Source organism: Chenopodium quinoa, unplaced genomic scaffold (assembly GCF_001683475.1).
Source record: "Chenopodium quinoa cultivar QQ74 unplaced genomic scaffold, ASM168347v1, whole genome shotgun sequence".
Taxonomy (NCBI): domain Eukaryota; kingdom Viridiplantae; phylum Streptophyta; class Magnoliopsida; order Caryophyllales; family Amaranthaceae; genus Chenopodium; species Chenopodium quinoa.
Window position 1 is genome coordinate 2,551,016 of NW_018745000.1, and position 20,611 is coordinate 2,571,626.

Consider the following 20,611-nt stretch of genomic DNA (forward strand, 5'->3'; position numbering starts at 1 on the left):
TGTTGGTTCCCTTGGGAGTTCCCATATCTCAAATTTGGATGATCCCTCCATCCTGGATTGTATGTATTTGAATAGGGATCATATCTTCTCTGAGGACCTTGCCCTTGGAAACCCGTTGCATTTGCTTGCTCATTCTGCTCCTCTTGTAATTGAGGACATGCATCAGTGGGATGTCCCATGGAGGTGCATATACCACAAGCATTCAGTTGCTGCGGATTCCTTGAGTTCACCATGAACTCACGCATCATAGAAGTCAAATCAGCTACTTGACTTTCTAACTCAGACGTATTTGAATTTGCTGCATTCACCCGGCGCGTGGGAGTTCTCTGACTGAATTGCCTAGAATTTTCTGCTAGCTCTGCAATCAACCTAGTTGCATCTCCTGGAGTCTTATTCACTAGCTCTCCACCACTTGCTGCATTCACCATCCTCAAGTCATCATCAGTTAGACCTCCATGGAAGTATAGGATGAGGTCTTGATCGGAATACCCATGGTAAGGACAACTAGCACACAATCTCTTAAATCTCTCCCAATACTCATACAAGGATTCATCTTCCTTCTGATCCACATTGCTGATAGCTTTCTTAAGGCTTGCAGAAATAGTGGCTGGGTAGTACTTCTCAAGGAAACACTTCTTTAAATCTACCCAAGTTGTTATGCTACCTGGGGGAAGATAGTAAAACCAATCCTTTGCTGCATCTTTGAGAGAAAAAGGAAATGCTCTCAACTGAATTTGTTCATCAGTCATCCCAATCGGTTTCATGCTAGTGCAAACCACATGAAATTCTGCCAGATGTTTATTCGGATCTTCGCCTTTCATGCCATGGAATGCCGGCAATAGATGAATTAGACCGGATTTGATCTCAACATTAGTACCTTCCTCCAACTGCTGGTATGCAATGCACAACGGTTGTTGGTTCAAGTTGGGAGCTGTGAGTTCCCTTAGAGTTTGATTGTCAGCCATCTCCTCTTCTTCTTGAATATTGAAGGAGTACGTTGATTCACTGGGGGGTTGTTCTTGCCTCTTTTCGCAACCTGGAAATATTCCTTTCAATTTCTGGATCAAACTGCAAAACTTCTTTGTTAGCAGAACGGGTACTTATCATACCCTAGCGAACAAACAAAGAAAGATAGCTAAGAACAGTCCTAAAATAAATTCTACTAAGATAAACAATTAAAAAGTAACGCCTTAAGTCCCCGGCAACGGCGCCAAAATTTGGTGTGCCTCAGTCGTATGCAACCAAAAATATCACAACTAAGCTAACTGCAAATAAACGTAGTTAGGGAAGTCGAGTTCGAATCCACAGGGAAAAAGGGACTAATAACTGGAAACCTAAGTGGAAATACTCTAGGACGGTAGTAACCTAAGTAACGAGGGGGTTTTGACAAGCAATGGTGACAATTAAACTAAATCAGAACAATGAACGTAAATAGTATGCAATCAATGAGAATAACGGTCTTGGTTATGCGAAATCCACAATTGAACATACAAATTGATCATAGAAGCCTCTTCAATCAAACACTATTGAACACCTTGTTGTAGAATTCTAAATTCTAAATTCTCATAAGCTAGTTAGAAATAGCAAAGCGCTCCTTTCTAACCCTTTCTAATGTATAATTTAAGACAAGCGCTCTAAATCATCCACAAGAAGAACATAAACGGAGAAATCAACAAGGATTGAATAAATTAACACAAGCGGTCTAATTTCTTCAATAATATTATTCCCTCTTTAATTTATCAATCAAAAGCATGCATTCATAACCCAAAGTTGCTACTTTAGAAAGATTAATTAGATGCAAGCGAATCTAACAATTCTAACCTAGCAATTGATTAAAGCAAATCATGAAATAATTCAAAGGAATAATAAACATTCAATAGATAATAAAGAGAAGAGAAATCTCACAATTCGTAGCCAAAAGCTTCAATCTTTAACCAAGAATCCGGAAGATTAAGCTTCCATGGATTCTAATTCAAAAACAAAGATTTCTGAAATTTGCCAAGAACCCTAGAAAACTTTTACTTCTCTCTAACTTAATTCTCACTAATTAATCTCTTTTTACTCTTCATAAAAAAAGACTATATATATGTTTCCATACTTAAATAATATAAAACAATAATAAAAATAATAAATAAATACAAAACACGAGCCAAGACAAAGCAAACTGCTGAAAAATAACCAAAACAGGCCCCGAAATCTGGAAGACCCGCTGCCAGCTGCTCGGGACCCGCTGGCAGCGGCTAAAGCAGCAAAACACTTCGTCCTCTCTGGCTGACCCGCTGCCAGCGGCTCTGGCCAGCTGTCAGCGGGTCTGGCCAGCTACCAGCGGCCCTGGCAGCGGTTCTGCTGTCTTCTTTGCTCTTTCTTCTAGCTTTGCTTCACCTTTACTCAAGCTTTCTCCCTTGCTCTTCCAAGCTCCATCACGCTTCTCAAATCACGAGCTAAGGTCCATACTCTATAATCCTCCTCATTAGTTCCCGAACTCACTCACTAACACCTATAAATCCCGGCTTTTGCACACAAGTGAGATCACTGCCCGAAACTCACAAAAGCTATTAAAAACTCATGCACAACATCAAAACACACCCTAAAACTCTTCTCTCAACCCTTGATAAGACGGCTTATCAGTGAGCTATCAGAATTGTATGATTGAACATCGAACTTAATTTTCTACAAGAACTGTACTATATGGTTATGGGAAGGGTTTACTATTGGTAGTTAATCCCGTTTTCTTGTAGGATCCCTAAACCTATACCCTGTGAGTTTCTATGATGAGAATTTTGAGGAATGTTAAGGATTTTGAGAGTTCAATTGCTTATGTTAGGATGGTTCGCTTCAATGGTCTTATTTGAGATGTATTTTCGAAGAAATTTTGGATGCACATCATCACATGAATGTGAGTATTGTTTTTGGGATAATTTGTTGTTAAGATACGTTGTCTAGATATTAAAAATGAGTAATTTGAGTTTTGTACACTTGTGTATGGAGACACCAAGTTATAAGGATAAAGATATTGATTTTAATGCATATGGTTAAGGAGCTTAAGGGTGAAATCATTTGGGATGTTATCTATTCTGAGGAATATGTTTTGTCTTTGAGTATGAGTTTGAATTGGAATCGAAATTGAATAAGAGCCAAAATGAGGTGAGCATAGGAATTGATTAGAGATGAGTAATGATGAAAGTTATTATATGAGTTAAGGGATACTCAATGCAGATCAATTGAAGTTTGACATTTTAAGCTTAGTGACTTATCATTTCTTATGATTAAAGTTATTTAATTTGGGATGGAGAATTGAACATATATATTTTAATATATGGTTGGAGTTTTGAGAAGTTATGATCTTGTTGGAATATTGAGGACTCTTGTTATGTTGGACCTTAAATACATTGTCACATGTTCAACCTTGAGAATATTGACATATGTTATTTAGGTTATGAGTATTATTCTTTCACTTGGGATATGAGGATAATTATTTTATTTCAAGGAGTCATTATAGGTAGCAATGCTATCATTTTGGAGAAAATTCTTGAATTTATTCACCTAATCTTTTAGAGTTGTTCAACAACCTTATGATTTCTATTGTTTTCCAAGTGCTACTCATTTCTTTCTTCCCTTTGTGAGAAGCAGTTAATGGGGATATTTTTTTTATTTTTTATTTTTGATTGTTTGTTTAAGTATATGAATTTTGGTTGTTTATCAATCAAGATTTTATGTATTCGAATTATTGGGAATGAGGACATAAAATTTTTTTACCTCAAACCTTAATTAGAATTAAATGATAATTGTTTCTTGATTGAGTTTAGTGGTTGGTGTTAGTTGATTAGAATAAGAGGAAGCTAAGTGTTTCAACCCAACCTATATAGCAACTAGTTTTATCATCAAGAAAGTATGGTAACAAGAAGCAATTTTAGTAATGGAATTATTTGAACAAGGTAGTAAGGCAAGCTTGACAGATTGCTAAGGAGGCAAGGATGATATAACCACCAACAATCCCATAGTGGAAAAAAGGTGAAACAAGATGGTGTTAAGAAGTGAAAACTATATATATACCAAAGGGAGATCAATTCCTGAAGTTTTGACGGTTGAGTTAAAGAGTTAAACAAGATGTTTAAAAACAATTTGTGTCTTGAGAATTTGAGGGTGAATAAAAGTTTGTATGGTAAGTACTGGAGAGAGAGTTGATTTTTTACCATGTCAGTGGGAACGAACAAGTTATGAATACATTCGATCTTATTTGGAGATGTTTGAGATAACAAACCCAAAATAAGTTTTACCAGTTTTTCATGCAGATAGAAATAAAAGATATTGAGGTTTAATTAAAAGGAAATGAAAATATTACTTGGTTTCGAGAAGTACTCCAAGTTGTTAAGATCTCTCGGCATTCAAGGAAATGATATTGCTTTAAACTTAAGGGAATGAGTTGAAGGATGGAGAACTATGAGTTTAAGGGTGGTTTTCAAGACATAAAGTCTTTGGGAGTTTGATTGAATTGAATTATAAATAATCAATTCATATATTAGCTAAAAGAAAGGTGAGATAAAAAATAAAGATAAGGAATCAAATCAAGAAAAAAGGTAGGCGAAAGTTCAACAAAATGGCTAAAGAGCTTTAAAGGAATATTTTGGAAATGATAAAAATTTTGAAAGCGGCTTGAGTAACTCTTGAAACTTAAGGAAATTTGAATTATGAAGACGTTGTATACTTGAAAGTGTCGAGAATATTGAACTATGGATGTAAAAATGTCATAAAGGAGAAAGAGTTTATGACAAGATTTATGAATTTGATTGAGATGTGTTGAAATAACTTGAGTAAGGATTGTATATGAGGTGATTGAAGTTGAGATTATTTAGGGGTCACGAGATTTATTCAAGGGATGCTAGAAGAAAGATTATGGATTTAATTGGAGGAAAGATATAAGCATGGGAAATATAAGCAAGTATATAAAGGTTAAGTGAAGTTGGAGGTATTATATGGACATATTTGCGTGTGGAGAAAGGGTTAATGTTGCATTGCTTAAAGGGGGTTGAAAGATACTATTGAAGTCATTGAAAGAAGGTTACATCACCCTGGAGAGAGCATGTAATTATTAAAGAAAGGGATGGAAGTGTCTGTAAAGTGCCTATGGGGGATTGATCAATGTGACAAAGAAGTATAATTATCCTTTGCTTTAAAGCGACGATTTGTTTGATCAAATGAAAAGAGCAAATATAATTTCGAGATTAGACTTGAGGATAGAAATACTAAGTAAAAATATTTGAAAGAGGATATTTAGAATTTGGCGCTTATGACAAGGTTTGGACGATTCAAGTTTTCATTTTTGCCTTTTGGGATAATGAATCACCTATAATTTCCATGGACTTATGGAATTCAGTATTTTCATTGAAGGTATTTTAGTGAATTCTAAGAATGGGAAGGAAAGGAAGATGTGAACATCTGTAATAAAACGTGTTGATGCTTAGAGAGAAGCAAATGCACGCAAGTTTTTCCCGAGTGTGAGTTGTGATTGAGAAAGGACCATTTTGGGAAACCTTGCGATAAGAGGAAATGTTGATGTAACAGGGATAGAAGCGGTGAATTATGGACTACGTGCTAAAACAATTGTTGTTGAGGTTTAAGTTGGACAACGGTGTGGAAGATTTTGATAGATTCGAAAGGATTATTAACAAGTGAATGCCCTGGCGAAGAATAATTGGAAGTTCATGGAAAGTAATAAGTGTGAAATAACTTTGTATAAATTAATGATTATTTGTGAATGAAATTTAAAATTTAAAGTTTGAAATAGACTCTCACAGATAAGGATTTAAATATGTAGCAAGAAATTATTGGAGTTGATAAAGGACCGTGGAAGAGACATTCAATGTCATTAAAAGGGAAGCAATGTATTGGGAAAATACGTTGCTAATAATGTTAAAGTTAAGGGGGAATAAGGAAATTAATCTCCTCGAAAGTGTTGGAAAAGGAAAGTTAAAAAAATGTTGGGGTAACTACAGCATGAGACCAACAATATTCGAGGAAATGAAGAAAAAAAAAATCAAGTAGAGAGTGTGAATTTGATCGAATTTGTAAGAGGATATGTCATTTTAATATATATTCATGGAGATAAAATCTTGAGTATACTTTGTAAGAGTAAGAAGTTTAAAGGAAATATAACGGAAGGAAAGTGAAATACAACCAGGAAAGCACAAGCTGCAAAAATGATTTGGTAAAGGTGTATTGAGGGTTTAGAGTGATTAATTTATTCGGATTGTGGTGGATAAATTATCTAAGTCCGCAATGTTTAAAACCCGATGAAGGAGACTTTGAAGATGGAGCAACTTGCTAAGGCTTACATCAAATTCGTTGTGAGATTACATGGAGCTCCTGAAAATATCATGTCAGATAAAAATTCCTAGTTTCTTTCAAAATCCTAGAAGGAGGTATACAGGAGAACTTTGGTAATACATTGGAGACGATTACAACCTCCACCCATTGGTACGTATAATAGCAAAATAATATTTGATAGGGAATTTATGCAGAAAACAAGCGTATTCAATTTCAGAAAAGGATGTAACAAAGTCACCATACAAGTCAGCATTGGTATGGCAACATTTTGAGGTTGGAATAAAAGAACCATGAAAGTTCACTATGTTGGGGAACATTAGTGACCGAAGCAAGAAAAGTATACATGAATGGATTTGATCTGAGTAGTGCAAGTTAAACACGGACAAGGCACAAGTGTTATTGAAAGTGTAACCCATAAGACAAAAGATGAATTTTGGTAAGAAAGAAAATTTGAGCCAAAGTATATAGAAATATATATGAATTTGCATAGAATTGGTAAAGTGGCAAATAACTTGGCATGTTATCGGACCTTGGTAAAGTATAAGACAATTTTCATAAGTCATTGTGAAAGAACATTAACTAAAGGTATGAGTTGCAAAGAGATCTATTGAGTTCAGCCAATTTGATCATGAAAAAGCTAGACAAATCAAAGTTTCAAATATCAAAGTGCTTCATACTTTTACTAGAGGATGGGTGAAAGATAGTATAGATGGAAATTGATTATTTTTGGTATAATGAGTAAGGAATTAATAAGAATTTTGGTTCGCAACAAAGAATGCATACAGAGAAGTGTTATGACCTTACCAAGGATGGAATGATAAAATATCAACATGATTCTAAATTTGAGTTAAGTGGAGTTACGGGGGCGTAAATCGTTTTCTTTAAGGGGGGTAGAGTGCGATAGAATTACGCGCTTTTTCCTTAATTTTGGCATTTTAAAGTGTTTTTCCGTCAGTTTTACACTGATTTAGTTGATAAGTTTGATTATTTTACACACTAAGATGTGTAAGTTTATTACCAAAGTTGATTCTTACACTAATGCTAGTGTGAGTTTGTTAGACAGTCTAATAGTTTACACATTATTTTGTGTAAGTTTGTTAGTAAAGTTGTTATCTTACACATTATTTTGTGTAAGTAGGTCAGCAAGTTGGTTACTTTACACACTAGTTTGTGTGTGAATGAATTGATGAGGTAGAAAGGAAATATCACAAAAGTACATCAACTAAAAGTATTAAGAAAAGTTTTTGAGATTTTAAGTATTTATTTGCCTTTAAACGAGTTTTTAAATTTTTCGTACCTAAGTTTCGAGGACAAAACTTCTTTTAAGGGGGGTAGACTGTAATACCCCGTATTTTTATGTATTTTTATAAAGTATTTAAGTATTAATAAAATGTATTGTCAAGGGCTCAAGTATTTTAATTAAATATTTTACAGGGTTAAAGTATTTTAAATATAAAGTTTTATAAAAGTAAAATATGTTTTGGGCCAAACGTTTATTAATTATTGGGCAATGTAAATTATTCCTACATACTCTTATTGAAATAACCCATTCCAAAACCCATAACTTAAGCCTTATCCCATAACTCAAGCCCACATTTTTATAAGCTCAAATTTAACCCTACACTCTCTACTCTATAAATACCCCATGAATCCCCAAAAGTTTTTTACACAAAAAGGTTAGTCTTATTTTCTCTCTCCTTTGTTTTATTAATTTGTGTAATTATAATTATAATTTAAGGATTTTTTGTAAATAACCACCCCAAAATGTACCCTCTATTGAACTAACCACCCATTTTTTTTAAAATTAAAAATTACCACCCATTAATGTCAAAACAAGTAGATTTCACCACCCTTCTTCAATTCCGGCCAGTTTTTCGACTTAGGGTACATGTGTCACCACTTAATTGCTCAAAAATAAAATTTTAAAATTCCCCTTAAAGTTCCCCCATCTCCTTTCACCCCACCGAAATCAACCACTTGCTGGACTACCCTCTATGAGCTTCGGAATCTTTGGCGGCGCGGTGGGCTGACTACCCGCACGCGTCGTTCCTTAAGGTCCTATCAACACCATTACTCCCACCGGTGAACCTCACCAAGTCCCAACCCTTGATCGCAAAACCCCACCTAGTCCCCACCCCAAACCCCTACCCATGTCGCCGCTTCCTCACGAAACCCCACCTACTTTGCCGCTTCCCCACAATACCCCTACCCACATCGTCGTTTCTTCTCGAAACCCCCACGTTGATGTTACCTTGCCTACCTCTGCTCACAAGGTTGCACTCTTCAATTTTATTTTACTTTTTTAAAATTAATTTTCTGTTTTTTTAGGGTTATGATTTGTTGGTTTGATAAGATTCTTGAATTAATTCAACCAACAATGGTTTTGAAGCATGTACAAAACTTCTGAAATTTTCAAGTGATTTTGTAATTGATTGAAGAAGAGAGAGAAAGAGGAAGAAGAGAAGATTTAGAGAGTTGCTGATTTCTTTAAAAATATGGGTTGACAGTGGTGACGATGTGACGGTGGTTGTGATAGTTGTGGTAGGATTGAGGAGTGGATGAGATTGCTGGAATGGAGATGGTAAATGGAAGGGGTGCCGGAAACGGAAATGGGGAAGGGGATGGGTTGCCGGAGATGGCAGCAGTGGGCTTGGATTTTTTTAAGATTTAATTTTTATTTTATATTTTGTGGGTCCCTAAGCCGGAAAACAAGCCAGATTAAGTTGAAAACTGGCCGGAATTGAAGAAGGGTGGTGAAATCTACTAGTTTTGACATTAATGGGTGGTATTTTTTAATTACGAAAAAATGGGTGGTTAGTTCAATACAAGTTACATTTTGGGGTGGTTATTTACAAATTGATGATTAAACTTTATAATTTTCAGATTTTGTAAATTTTATAACCTAGGGTTTTTAATTATTGAAAATCATGATTTTAGGGTTTTTATGAATAATTGATTTAGGGCTTTTATAGTAATGATGTTTTGAAATTTTGGTGATTATAACTACTTATTAGTTTAACTTAATTCCAGATTATTTTGCACACGTAAATTCATGTTTTAATTATTGGATTTCCGTTCGTTAATAATAATCCCGATCAGAATCTGAACTCCTCTAATTTTGATAAAAAAAAAAACAAAGTAGTGTTTTTCGTGTGGAAACAATGTTTTAAGAAAAACTCACTACCCTTGGTAGTGAGTATTACCCTCTCGTGTCCAAATTAAGCCTCTAAATATGATTTTCGGGCAGTTTTGTATTTTTAACGAAGTTTTTTTTTTTTTTATGTTTTAAATTTTATCCTTGAGTTTAAAGGGTAAGAGATAATTTAAGGTTCTATGGATAATTTAAGTATAAAGATGTATTTTGATGAAGTTTTAAAGGATTTTTGATTAGTTTAAAATGTTGGACTTTTATTTAAAGTAGTATAATTGTGATTTTTAATAAAAGGTTGTGATTATCTATTAAAAAGGAGTTTACTTAGGGGTTTTTAAATAATTTTCAGATCATTATAAGTTATTTAAAGTGAGTTTAAGTTGTTGGAAATTGTGTATACAAGGGTAATTAATATAGTATTATTGTCCCTTTATGTAGCAGACTTGGTTCGAGAATTGTTGTTGGCTAGCTTATTTTAAGAGCTTATTTGAGGTACGTTCACGTACTTAGCACATTTTGATGATGTAGAATCATGCTAGGCATGATTTCAATCAATAACAAGTAGTATCATGCTAAGGTTTATGTATGGAATTGTGAATTAATGGTGTTAGTTGGTGATTGAATTGTGAAGCATGAATTATTTGTGATGGTTTATGGATTGAAAAATTATATTTTGGGCATGTTGTGTTTGAACCACACTTTTATTTATGACATGTTAGAATGCATGATTAAATAAAACTACATGTTTAATTATGTTAGGAATATTGAAAAGGAATTTTATTATGATTCAAATAAATTTTTAATGATGCTATAAGCATGAGGAAGGAGCTATATAAGTGTCTATGTACATGAGGAATAAATTGTATGTTGGTGTCTTTGTGCACTTAAGGTGTTTTTAACACCGAGGGATAGGATTTTTGGCACTTTATGCGTTTAAGGTGTCTTTGACACTGAGGTTGAATTAAAAGGCGGGGTTCAACATTAAATAATATGTGGTCACTAATTATTCAATAATTAAATTGGTATGTTTGGTTGATTGAATACTTATTTTTGATTGATTTATTATGCTTTGAGAGTCATCACCAAGTCCAATAACGCGTAAATAACGTAAAGTGAAAGAGATTACGCACCAAAACTCTTGGAACGTATATACCTTGAGTATGAACAATGGGGGGAGTTATGAGGTTTTATATTTAACCATAACTTCTAATGGAGTACCGAACGCTGTACATTCCTTTTTATTTATTATTATGCGCAGGAATTCTGCCACCTTTGAGTGGTTTTGTCGCTGGCACGGTTAGCTCCCGTGTCAGTTAACCTCAATTTATTTGGGGGAGGTATAGTTGGAAACCCGTTCGATGCGTAATCAACGCTAAATGAATTATTTAGTGTCTAGTTAATGTGTCTTGTTGATTGTTGTGTGTGCTTGTAAACAGGTGCAATGAGGTAAGTGTGTGTTGATAGGTGAAAGCATGTTAGTGTGTTTAATTATGCTTATATACTCAGCTTTGCTGATTGTGTGTGTTTGTGTGTTTGGCATGTCTTTTCTTTGGTCCTACGACGACCCATTTTCTAATGGCGAGTAGTGGGGACAAGTAGAGAGGAGGTTTTCAGGTGATGAAGCATATTCATGAATGGGCATGAGTGAAGAGCGAATCATGCTAGTTTCTATAAGTATATGATGTGTTTAATGCTTTAATTATTTATGATATTATTATCATGCATGACTAACGCAAAAGTTTTAAAGTTGTTTTGGTTTTAATAAGGGCCTACAATGGTTCCAAGTTGTAGGATGGTTTTATTTTACTTCGTTTGACTTTGGTTTTGACTTTACTTTCGTTGGTTGACTTTTCAAGTTGACTTGTTTTGAATGGTTTTGAAATTAGTCTTCCGCTGTGTGTCTTTGATGGTTGCCTTAGCCGTTTTCACGGTGGCGGTAATATCTTAGATATTCCTATTTAAATTTTTAAACAGGGCAAAACAGGTATTTAAAAGAAAGGAATTTCTAGGGTGTTACACCTACTTTCCTTGTCCCTAATCGTATTATGTCAATTCCCACTTCCTATGAGTGTCAAGCATAATCACCACATGCCTAACGTAGGTGCACTTCGAACGACGCCTACAACTTCGAACTATGAAAAAATGAACATTATTACACAAATGACTATAAATTATTAAATAGATGTGAATGAGCATTTGTATTAATTATCTATTAATGTGTAAATGAAAGTTTTTTTTAAAAAAATGAAATAATAATAATAATAATAATAATAATAATAATAATAATAATAATAATAATAATAATAAACATGTGAATGATAGTTTACTAATGTATAAATGAGCGGAAATTAACATTCATCAAAAGAAAAAATTCACTACGAAATAATTTTACTAATACTTACGTTTTTCCAGAATCCTTGTTTTCCTTCTCTGGAACTGTTTTTTTCGTTGTACAAAAAAGAAATATGAAGAATGTACTGATTTGATTTACTAGTTTTTGAACAAAAATTACTAAAAGTATAGTAAATACTTACATTGATGCATTTTTCGTAGTTGATGTTTCAATTATTGTTTTAAAATACAATCACAACAAAAAAAAAAAAAAAAGTAAAACCTAGGTTTCATACTCTTTTTTGAACCAAATCTGAATAAAACAATTTATTCTTTCGAATTTAAATCTTGTTTTGTTGAATTTTGTAGTGATTGAACAATTTTACATTGAAAATTTGTCTCAACTTCGTAGAAATTTTGGGTTTGAAAAAGTAGATAAATGAGTTTAGAGAGAGAAAATGCGAAAAATGGGTGTAGAGAGAGAAAATGGGTAAAAGGAGAGAAAATATAATGATATTTTGATTTGAATTTTTTTTTTTTTTGTTTTTAAACTTTTTTTTTTTAATATCTATAATTGGGTAAAAAGTGTTGTTACTATGCAGTTACTACACAATTACAGAATGTGGGGTTGTTGGATTTGTTTATGCATTGTTTAGGGGTGGGGGTGTAGGAATAGCCACCTACACTAGAGTCTAGGAGCATAGGATGCTAATTGTTATTACATGAACGATGGACACCTCCACTTCCGGATGCTAGGGCCCAGCCCGGCCCAAATTTTGATTTTCAACCAAAAATGGCGTAAATCGTTAACAACGAGGCACGATATTGATCATCAGCAATTCCACCTAATCTGTTTCAATTGAACTCTACAAAATCACAACAAAATTTACAGAAATAAATTTCCATAGTTTACATGATACTCTTATACAAATGGAAATCACACTGCACTCATCATCTTCTTCAATTTTCCAATTAACCCCATCTTTTTCCTCGTATAATCACCTCAAATCTTCTACTATTTCATTTAGAATTTCAAATTTCTCCAAATCCTCCATTTCTTGCTCCGCATCTTCAAAGGTTCGTCTTCTTTTAATTCTCTCGGCTTTGATTTTCATGTTTTAGGTAATACTAAAATTAGGGTTCTAACTTCTAATCATGAAAGTTGGAATTATATATATATATATATATATATATATATATATATATATATATATATATATATATATATATATATATATATATATATATATATATATATATATATATATATATATATAATTGTTGTACATTACTAATCGAATTGATCATTGAAAACTCGCCATTGAATGTGTTAATCAATTCATAAAGCAATTGATATGGTATTGAGATTGATTGGCTATTTGGCAGGCAGCTTCATGCTCAGCAAGTGACAGAGAACGGCGAATTAATAGTGTAGAATCTCATTATTGTTATGATAAAGCTGTTCCCGAACAGATAATCGAGAAGCCGGTTGGCTTATCGGTCGTTGAGAAAGAAATAGGCGATCAACCTCGGTGTGATGATTGCCAAACTAAAGGTGCCGTGCTTTGTTCAACCTGTGGTGGTTCCGGCTTGTACGTTGATTCGATATTAGAGTGTCAAGGGATCATGCTTAAAGTTCGATGCCTAGGTAACACTCTTCTATTGTCTGACACATTAATTTAATTAGCGTGAATTGCTGAATGCATTGCGTTTCTGGGTTGCCAATGAAATATAATCTAAAGCGTGTAATTTTGATTGTTTTTTACTAATGGATGCATCTAATGATCTAAAGCATGGTAATTGTAATCCATTTCTTGTCATTGATGTCAAAATGTCAGTTCATGAGAAATTTGATATATTTTTAATTGTGTATATGAGCAAGGTTTATAATTTCTAGTAAAGGGTATGTGAGCGTAGGTACATACTGTAGTTACTTTCTTGTCTATTTGGGTGTCAAGGTGAAAGTGGGGTTGCATTTCTTATCAAGTATTTTGATGATGCCTGATTTATTGGTTTTCTGGTTTTTAGGAAGATATCTATTAAGGACAACACTTAAAGGAAAAATATAAAATGAAATCTTCGTTTTATTTTATCAAACTGTTATTTTGCCCCTATCTCTAAAGAGTGAAGGGACAATTTCCTGATGAGCTGTTTACTTCGTAGGTTGTGGAGGTACAGGCAATATCCTATGCTCTGAATGTGGTGGCAGAGGCCATTTATAAGCTGCTAGCTACATCAGTATTGGTGTCTGATTGATTTGGTCCTGTAAACTTGTATCAGGTCTGTTGTGGCTATTTTAATGCCCTAAATATTACTTGTGACAAAATTTCTGATAATTTAATACAAAGTATTTATTTTCCTGTCCACCTTCTTTGTTTTCGATTATTTTGTGGTTTCAACTTCTATTCAAATACTTTCAGATAAACTTTAGTTGTGCTGTTTATGAATTGTCTTTCCTGTGTATTCATGACAACATTTCTCTGTAACTCTATACGTTCGAATGGTTGAACTGACCATCTCTACACTGCACCAGTCTAGTAGCAAGCATGCAAGGGCTTGATTTAAGATACGACAATTTCCACTTTTACATTTAATTTTACAAAACAATACCTGCTGTTTCAGAATCTGACTTTAAGCTTTTGACATGTTTACATTATAATCTGGCTCTTTTATCTCTGTATCAAGTATCAACTGTGTGTACATAGTGTGAAAAACAGAGCTTAAAAGATAATGAATATCTGTCACTGAAGTACACTTGATTTCTGTCACATATCCTTTTTGTCTTTAACAGTATGTTTGGGAACAGGGCTTTATTGAAGAAATAGGAGTGGAAAGTAAATAAATGTTACAGAGTAGAATTCTTTAGTGTTACAATGTTTGGTTGTTGAAAAGGAAAGGTATGCTTGTATAGGAAAGTGAAATGCGGGGGTACTTCTGGTATTGCCTCCTCGGCCCTTCATGCCGAGGGTCTTGCTTGCCTTTCTGCTTTGGTCTTGGGCCCGAGAAAATAGATATATATCCATACAGCTATTTACAGATTCTACTATGATGATCAACTCACTATGCAAAGAAGGGGCTTTATCAATGGACCTCTTCTGGATAGTTAAGGAAATCCGAAGGATAGGTAAATCTTTTCAACATTGTGTAATCCTAAAAGTCGGGAGAGAAGATGTTCATCGACCTCACAAGCTTGCAAACCAATGTCGACAAACGGGTTCATGTTTTGCTACCTCCATTCCTTTTGATGTTTTTTAATTTTTTTTTTTTAAAGATATTTTTATATTTTTTCCTTGCTGTTTTCTGCTGTTGTCAAAAAAAAAAAAAGAAAAAAAAAAGAAAGTGAAATGATTAAATGTTGGTAAAATTTCTAATTATGTCTCTTATATATTTTTTTCTCATAGATTTACTTTCAAAATTGATATAAACGCCGGATAAATAAGCAGATTAGAAATATAACTTTAGTACTATCATACGGAGTACTTTATTTTACATAAAATAGGAAAAGGGGAATATTTGAAATCTAGCACTGAAGTAAAAAACAATTCATAAATAGTTTTGTCTTATTTTTTTTGGGAAAACATTAGCCATAATTGCATAAATCAAGGGAGTAATTTTTGTACTTAGAGTCATTTCATTTATTCACAATCAATTAATCTGAGCAATCAGAATTTATTATGTATAAAATAGAAAATAAAAACAAAGTTAAAAGTAATACATTCAATATGGGTAGATCTTTTTGAAATGCCCAAAATAGTATATAGGACTAACAAATTGAAACGGAGTAATATATTTATGTTGTTTATATTTTCACAAATTTCTATATATTTACTTTTCCTCATATTTCTGACTTAAATTGATTCCCAAGCTTGAATTAGTTTATTGCTCCCAAATATGAATATATTGTTTGATGGGTGCTAGAATGGTCGCACATTCCACTCATTCAAACACATTTATAAACAAACATATCAAAAACCAAGCACAATGATAAGTAAGAGTTCGGTCTACAAGGAACGGGATATAATTGCTAAGGATCTTAACACACAAGCTAGTTCGAAGACTTTGGTTGATTGGGGTTTGTCAATTCGACAAACAAGCTATTGTTTCAAAATCAAGTAATTAAAAGCATTGGGGAATGAGATCAACTCAACCATGGTAACCAAGCATACTGGGAGCAAATAAAGATAAGAGATAGTAAGGACCACATGTAAGACCAATCTCATGCAATTAAGAATTCAACTCAAACTCCTAAACTTAGATCCCTCATGAGTTTAGCTAAAGGAGATAAATAATCAAAGTTGCAATAAGAAATGACAAACTTAATTCACATTGGGTAGCTATTCCTATCAAGATGAACTAACAAGCAATTCCATATGTAAAAGTATTGGGTAGAACAAACTCACGTGAGTCCAGTGAGTCCAATCATAAACCAGAAAAATATCTAATTCCCGATGAAAATTAACTTATTCCTGACTAGAATGATTTTATTCCTTACTAAAAATATCTAATTCCTGATGAAAATTAACTTATTCCTGACTAGAATGATTTTATTCCAGACAAAAAATATCTAATTCCTGTCGAAAATTAACTTATTCCTGATTAACAAAATCTTATTTCTGATAAAAAAATAATAAAATAAATTACTTAATATTTTTTTACTAATCACTGAGAATATCTAATTACCCACGAAACAAAGAAATGTCTGATTACCCATCAAGTAAGATCCATGTCAGTGATTGAACAAGGACCAAATCAAGTACATAATTCCAGCAATAAGAGCACCACAAGCAGCACCAAAGAGAAGCGACGCAACAAAATATCCTTAGAGGTAGGAATTCAGGTCTTTCATTGATGGGTTGTTCGGGTTTAAATTCGGGTTGCTGGGTTTTGTTGATGACAGAAAAGGGCATGAAACGAGGGGGCGAAGGTGGTAGTGGTGGCCGAGACGGCGGAGACAATGATGAAATAGGTGGGGGATGGGTATGTGCATTATAATTCGGACTCACGTGAAATGGTCTCACACAAAACCTTCTCATTTCATATACTTCCTCCGTTTTTTTAATATTGCACCACTTGCCTTTTAAGGAAATTTCACAAATATTGCACTATATCCATTTTAGGAAAAGAATTATTTGTGTTCACACTATAAATACCTAATATACCCTTGCTTTTCAACACTTACATTTTATTTTGTGTATACTATCACATGGGCAACTTTGTATTTCTACATTTCTCTCTCATCCTTTTTCCCACTACCAAAAAATTTGTGTTAATCTCTTATGGTGAAATAATAAAAGAATGGAGAAAGTAATCAATTTAATTACAAATCAATCACCAATACTTCTTTCAAATTCACTTAATTAACCATGAGGTTAAGCTTCACCCAACCCCTAGAAAGAGGACTAATCACAACTCATGGTGAGTAGCATGCAAAGTAACAAGTTAGGGTTCTATGTAGCTTTAAAATTGAGGAATAGTGTTTTACTAAAGATAAAACTAACTTGCAACAACAACTTAACAAGATCAAGAGAGATTCAAAAAGCTTGCAATAACAAAATAAAATCAGAAAATGAATAGGAAAAAAAGTGATAGAAGTTACTAAGTTGAAGCTTCAATGTTGAGTACAATTGCTGAATATTAGAGAATAAACCTTGAATTCACTTCCACAATGATTAAAATTGATAGTTTCTACACTAAATTATCAACTAATTTAATGAACTAAGTTGCTATCTAAGAGAAATGTTGCTGAAATCTATTCTAAAACTGTTGTCTCTAAAATGAACTAAAGAGGTAGTATTTATACTCCCCGAATTACATAGGTTAATCCGTAAAAAAGAAGCCGGTTTCCCAATTAGGAGCAATCGCTCCAGATAAATTCCGCGCTCGCTCTTAGTAAGGTGCACGCCTGCTCCTCCATCAGATTGTTAGGGATATGTAGAAGCTCTCGCTCCCTAGTGAGTCCGTGCCCGCTCCTAGTAAAATCAGCAAAAGGCAGATTGTGGTGCAAGCTATAGGAGCGACCGCTCCTAATAAGAAGGTGTACGCCCGCTCAACAAGATGGCTGATAGGTAGATTGCACTTCCTCTCCTGCAGGTAGTGGTGCTTATGAGACGAGACAACTCGTGAGCTACTCGAGTTTAACTCGGTCAAAACTCAACTCGAGTGAGCTTGACTCGAACTCGAGATTGACTCGAAATGTTAATGAGTCAAGTCGAGTTGCTCATTACTTGACTTGAAAGCTCGTAAGAAGCTCGAAATCCTTCATATAATATAATATTTACAAAAAATGAAAATATTTTGATAAAAAACTTTTATTTTAGATTATTATTTAATAAATAAACATTATTTACGTACTCTTATCAACATATATATATATATATATATATATATATATATATATATATATATATATATATATATATATATATATATATATATATATATATATATATATATACTTCTCAAATGACAAAATTAAAGAGAATGAAGAGATGTTATAATAAATACGGAGTTTTACTTAAGATGGATCAAATTGCAAGCTACTCGAGATTGACTCGACTGGGTCAAATTTGGTCAAAGCTCGACTCGGTCAAAACTCTGACTCGATAAAGCTCGACTCGATATGTTGACGAGTCGAGTCGAGTCGAGCTAACCCAAACTTGAACTCAACTCGCATCATAAGCACCCCTACCTGCATGAGCGCCCGTTCCTCCAAGAGTGGCCTCTCCCTTCATTCTTTATTGCCTCTAGAGTTATTCCCTGAACTTTCCTTGCTTGTTAAAACTTCACCTATACCTGCAATCATGTACACAAACACAAAAGGAGGCGATAAAGCCAAAATGCAACATTTATATACAAAAAGGGTTAGAAAGAGGAGAAAAGAGGAGAAAAGCTGGTTAAAAACACCACAATAAGTGGTCAAATGAACCACTTATAAAATCCCTACAAGCTAGCCAATTACTTGTCCCTAAGCAATCCACACAGCTCAAACGACCGATGGATTAGTCCGCTCAAAGAAAAGCACATGCATAGATAATAGAATCCTTAAGCAATAAAACTCGAGCATGAGGTATATGCCTATGATCAACCACGATCATGACTAGCCAAGCTAACCTTCCCAAAAATACTCAACTTAGGCCTATTAAACAAATCTTACCGCGTCCTTATCACAAAGTTCCAATTCCTCCTAACGGTAGTGTCTCATGACTCCTCGAAGGAGCCGGAAAAACATATATAAAGCGGGTTTTAAACATTCGATATCTTAATGAAATGTCAACCAACTCCCTCAACCGACAATGGCTTCAGCTAATCTTACTAACAATACACAAAAATTTGAAGATTTCGACACCAAGTTAAGGCATAGAAGAAAACTAAAAGAGCTTGTATTTGATTCCAAGCTAAGATGTAACAAAGCGTTTTGTGTGAGACTGGACTCACGTGAGACCGGGTTCTAAATGAAAAAGGCGCAGGCCTGATAAACCCGACCAAAGCCCGTGCGCCATTTAATAAAATGTCTGATTTTTTTTCATTTTCGTAATTTTCCTAAAATTTTGAGCGCCGTCATTTACTCAAAATTTCGAACGCCTTCATTTCGTCAAATTTCAACGACTTCATTTCCTCAAATTTCAGAGCATTCAAATCTTCAAATTTCAAACAATTCAAATCAAAAAAATGGAGAAATCAAACAACACAATGATGACTGAAGTAGAATCTGATTCACCCATAGAATCAATTTCTAGCACAATTACTGCTGAAAAAGGTACAATACAATTCATATTTTCAGATTGTTTTTAATTTCAAATCATATTTGATTAAATTTAATAGTGAATTTGTATTATGAATTTCGATTTATAATTTACATGCAAGGCAAATTGAATTTCAGATCGTATTAAATTTTGATTTAATATCAGATCGTATTTAAATTCGAGTTAATTTAGACCTATGATTTGCAATCAATGCTTATTAAATTTCAGATCGTTGTTAATTTTGAATGAAGCATAATTTAATTTCAAATCGTAGTTAATTTCGACTTATAATTTAAAATCAATGCTAATATATTCCGATCGCATTTAAGTTCGACTAATAACTTGCAATCAAAGCTATTTTAATTCGAATTGTATATATAAGATGTAGAAAATTAATTTAAATTTGAATCTATTTTTCTGATAATTTTAAAGTAAAATTCAAATATACTAATACTAATGATGTATGTAGCAGATATTGTAATTATAGAAGACAACTTGAATGAAGAAAGAGATGCTGAAGAAAGAGATAAAGATGCTGCTATAATAGGTATACTGATAATTAAGTGCTCTGTAATTTAATGATGTAAATGCAGACAATTAATTTAATATAGTTTAATTTCTGACAAAAACAATATAATTTCTGACTAATAGAACCTATTTCCTGACTAATTTGATAATTTGTGAAAATAATCTGATTCTTGACAATTTTAATGTGTTTATGACTGGATTAAAAAATCTAATTCCTATATGCTATAATCTAACTGACTATTATTATATTAAACCTGTTTATAATGATCTATTTCCTGACTATTATTATCTAATTCCTTACAATTTCAATGTATTTATGACTAAATTAAAAAAACTAACTTACTATTAGTATATTAAACCTGATTATTATTATCTATTTCCTGACTAATACTATCTATATCTTTTTCATTTCCTATATAATTCCTGACTATTATTATTTTTTTCCTGACTAATATTATACTTGACTGTAATAATTTATTTCCTGACTAATATATTGTAATTCCTGATCCGAATAATCTAATTTCTGACTAAGAAA

General features: G+C 33.2%; 1 protein-coding gene across 1 annotated transcript; it reads left to right on the plus strand.

Annotated features, from left to right (window-relative positions):
• The first annotated feature begins 12,298 nt into the window (after positions 1–12,298).
• LOC110707496 lies at positions 12,299–14,172 on the plus strand. The gene is made up of 3 exons (XM_021885508.1): positions 12,299–12,883; positions 13,193–13,454; positions 13,970–14,172. Exons 1-3 carry the CDS (start codon positions 12,737–12,739, stop codon positions 14,026–14,028), a joined length of 468 nt encoding a protein of 155 aa, XP_021741200.1. The 5' UTR covers positions 12,299–12,736; the 3' UTR covers positions 14,029–14,172.
• The last annotated feature ends 6,439 nt before the right edge of the window (positions 14,173–20,611 follow it).

What these genes read in the sequence shown, in the direction of transcription:
- LOC110707496 (XM_021885508.1), top strand. Translation starts at nt 12,737, where the DNA reads ATGGAAATCACACTGCACTCATCATCTTCTTCAATTTTCCAATTAACC. An exon ending in CTTGCTCCGCATCTTCAAAG is followed by an intron (nt 12,884 to 13,192) that starts GTTCGTCTTCTT and finishes GCTATTTGGCAG; the next exon opens with GCAGCTTCATGCTCAGCAAG. An exon ending in GCTTAAAGTTCGATGCCTAG is followed by an intron (nt 13,455 to 13,969) that starts GTAACACTCTTC and finishes TTTACTTCGTAG; the next exon opens with GTTGTGGAGGTACAGGCAAT.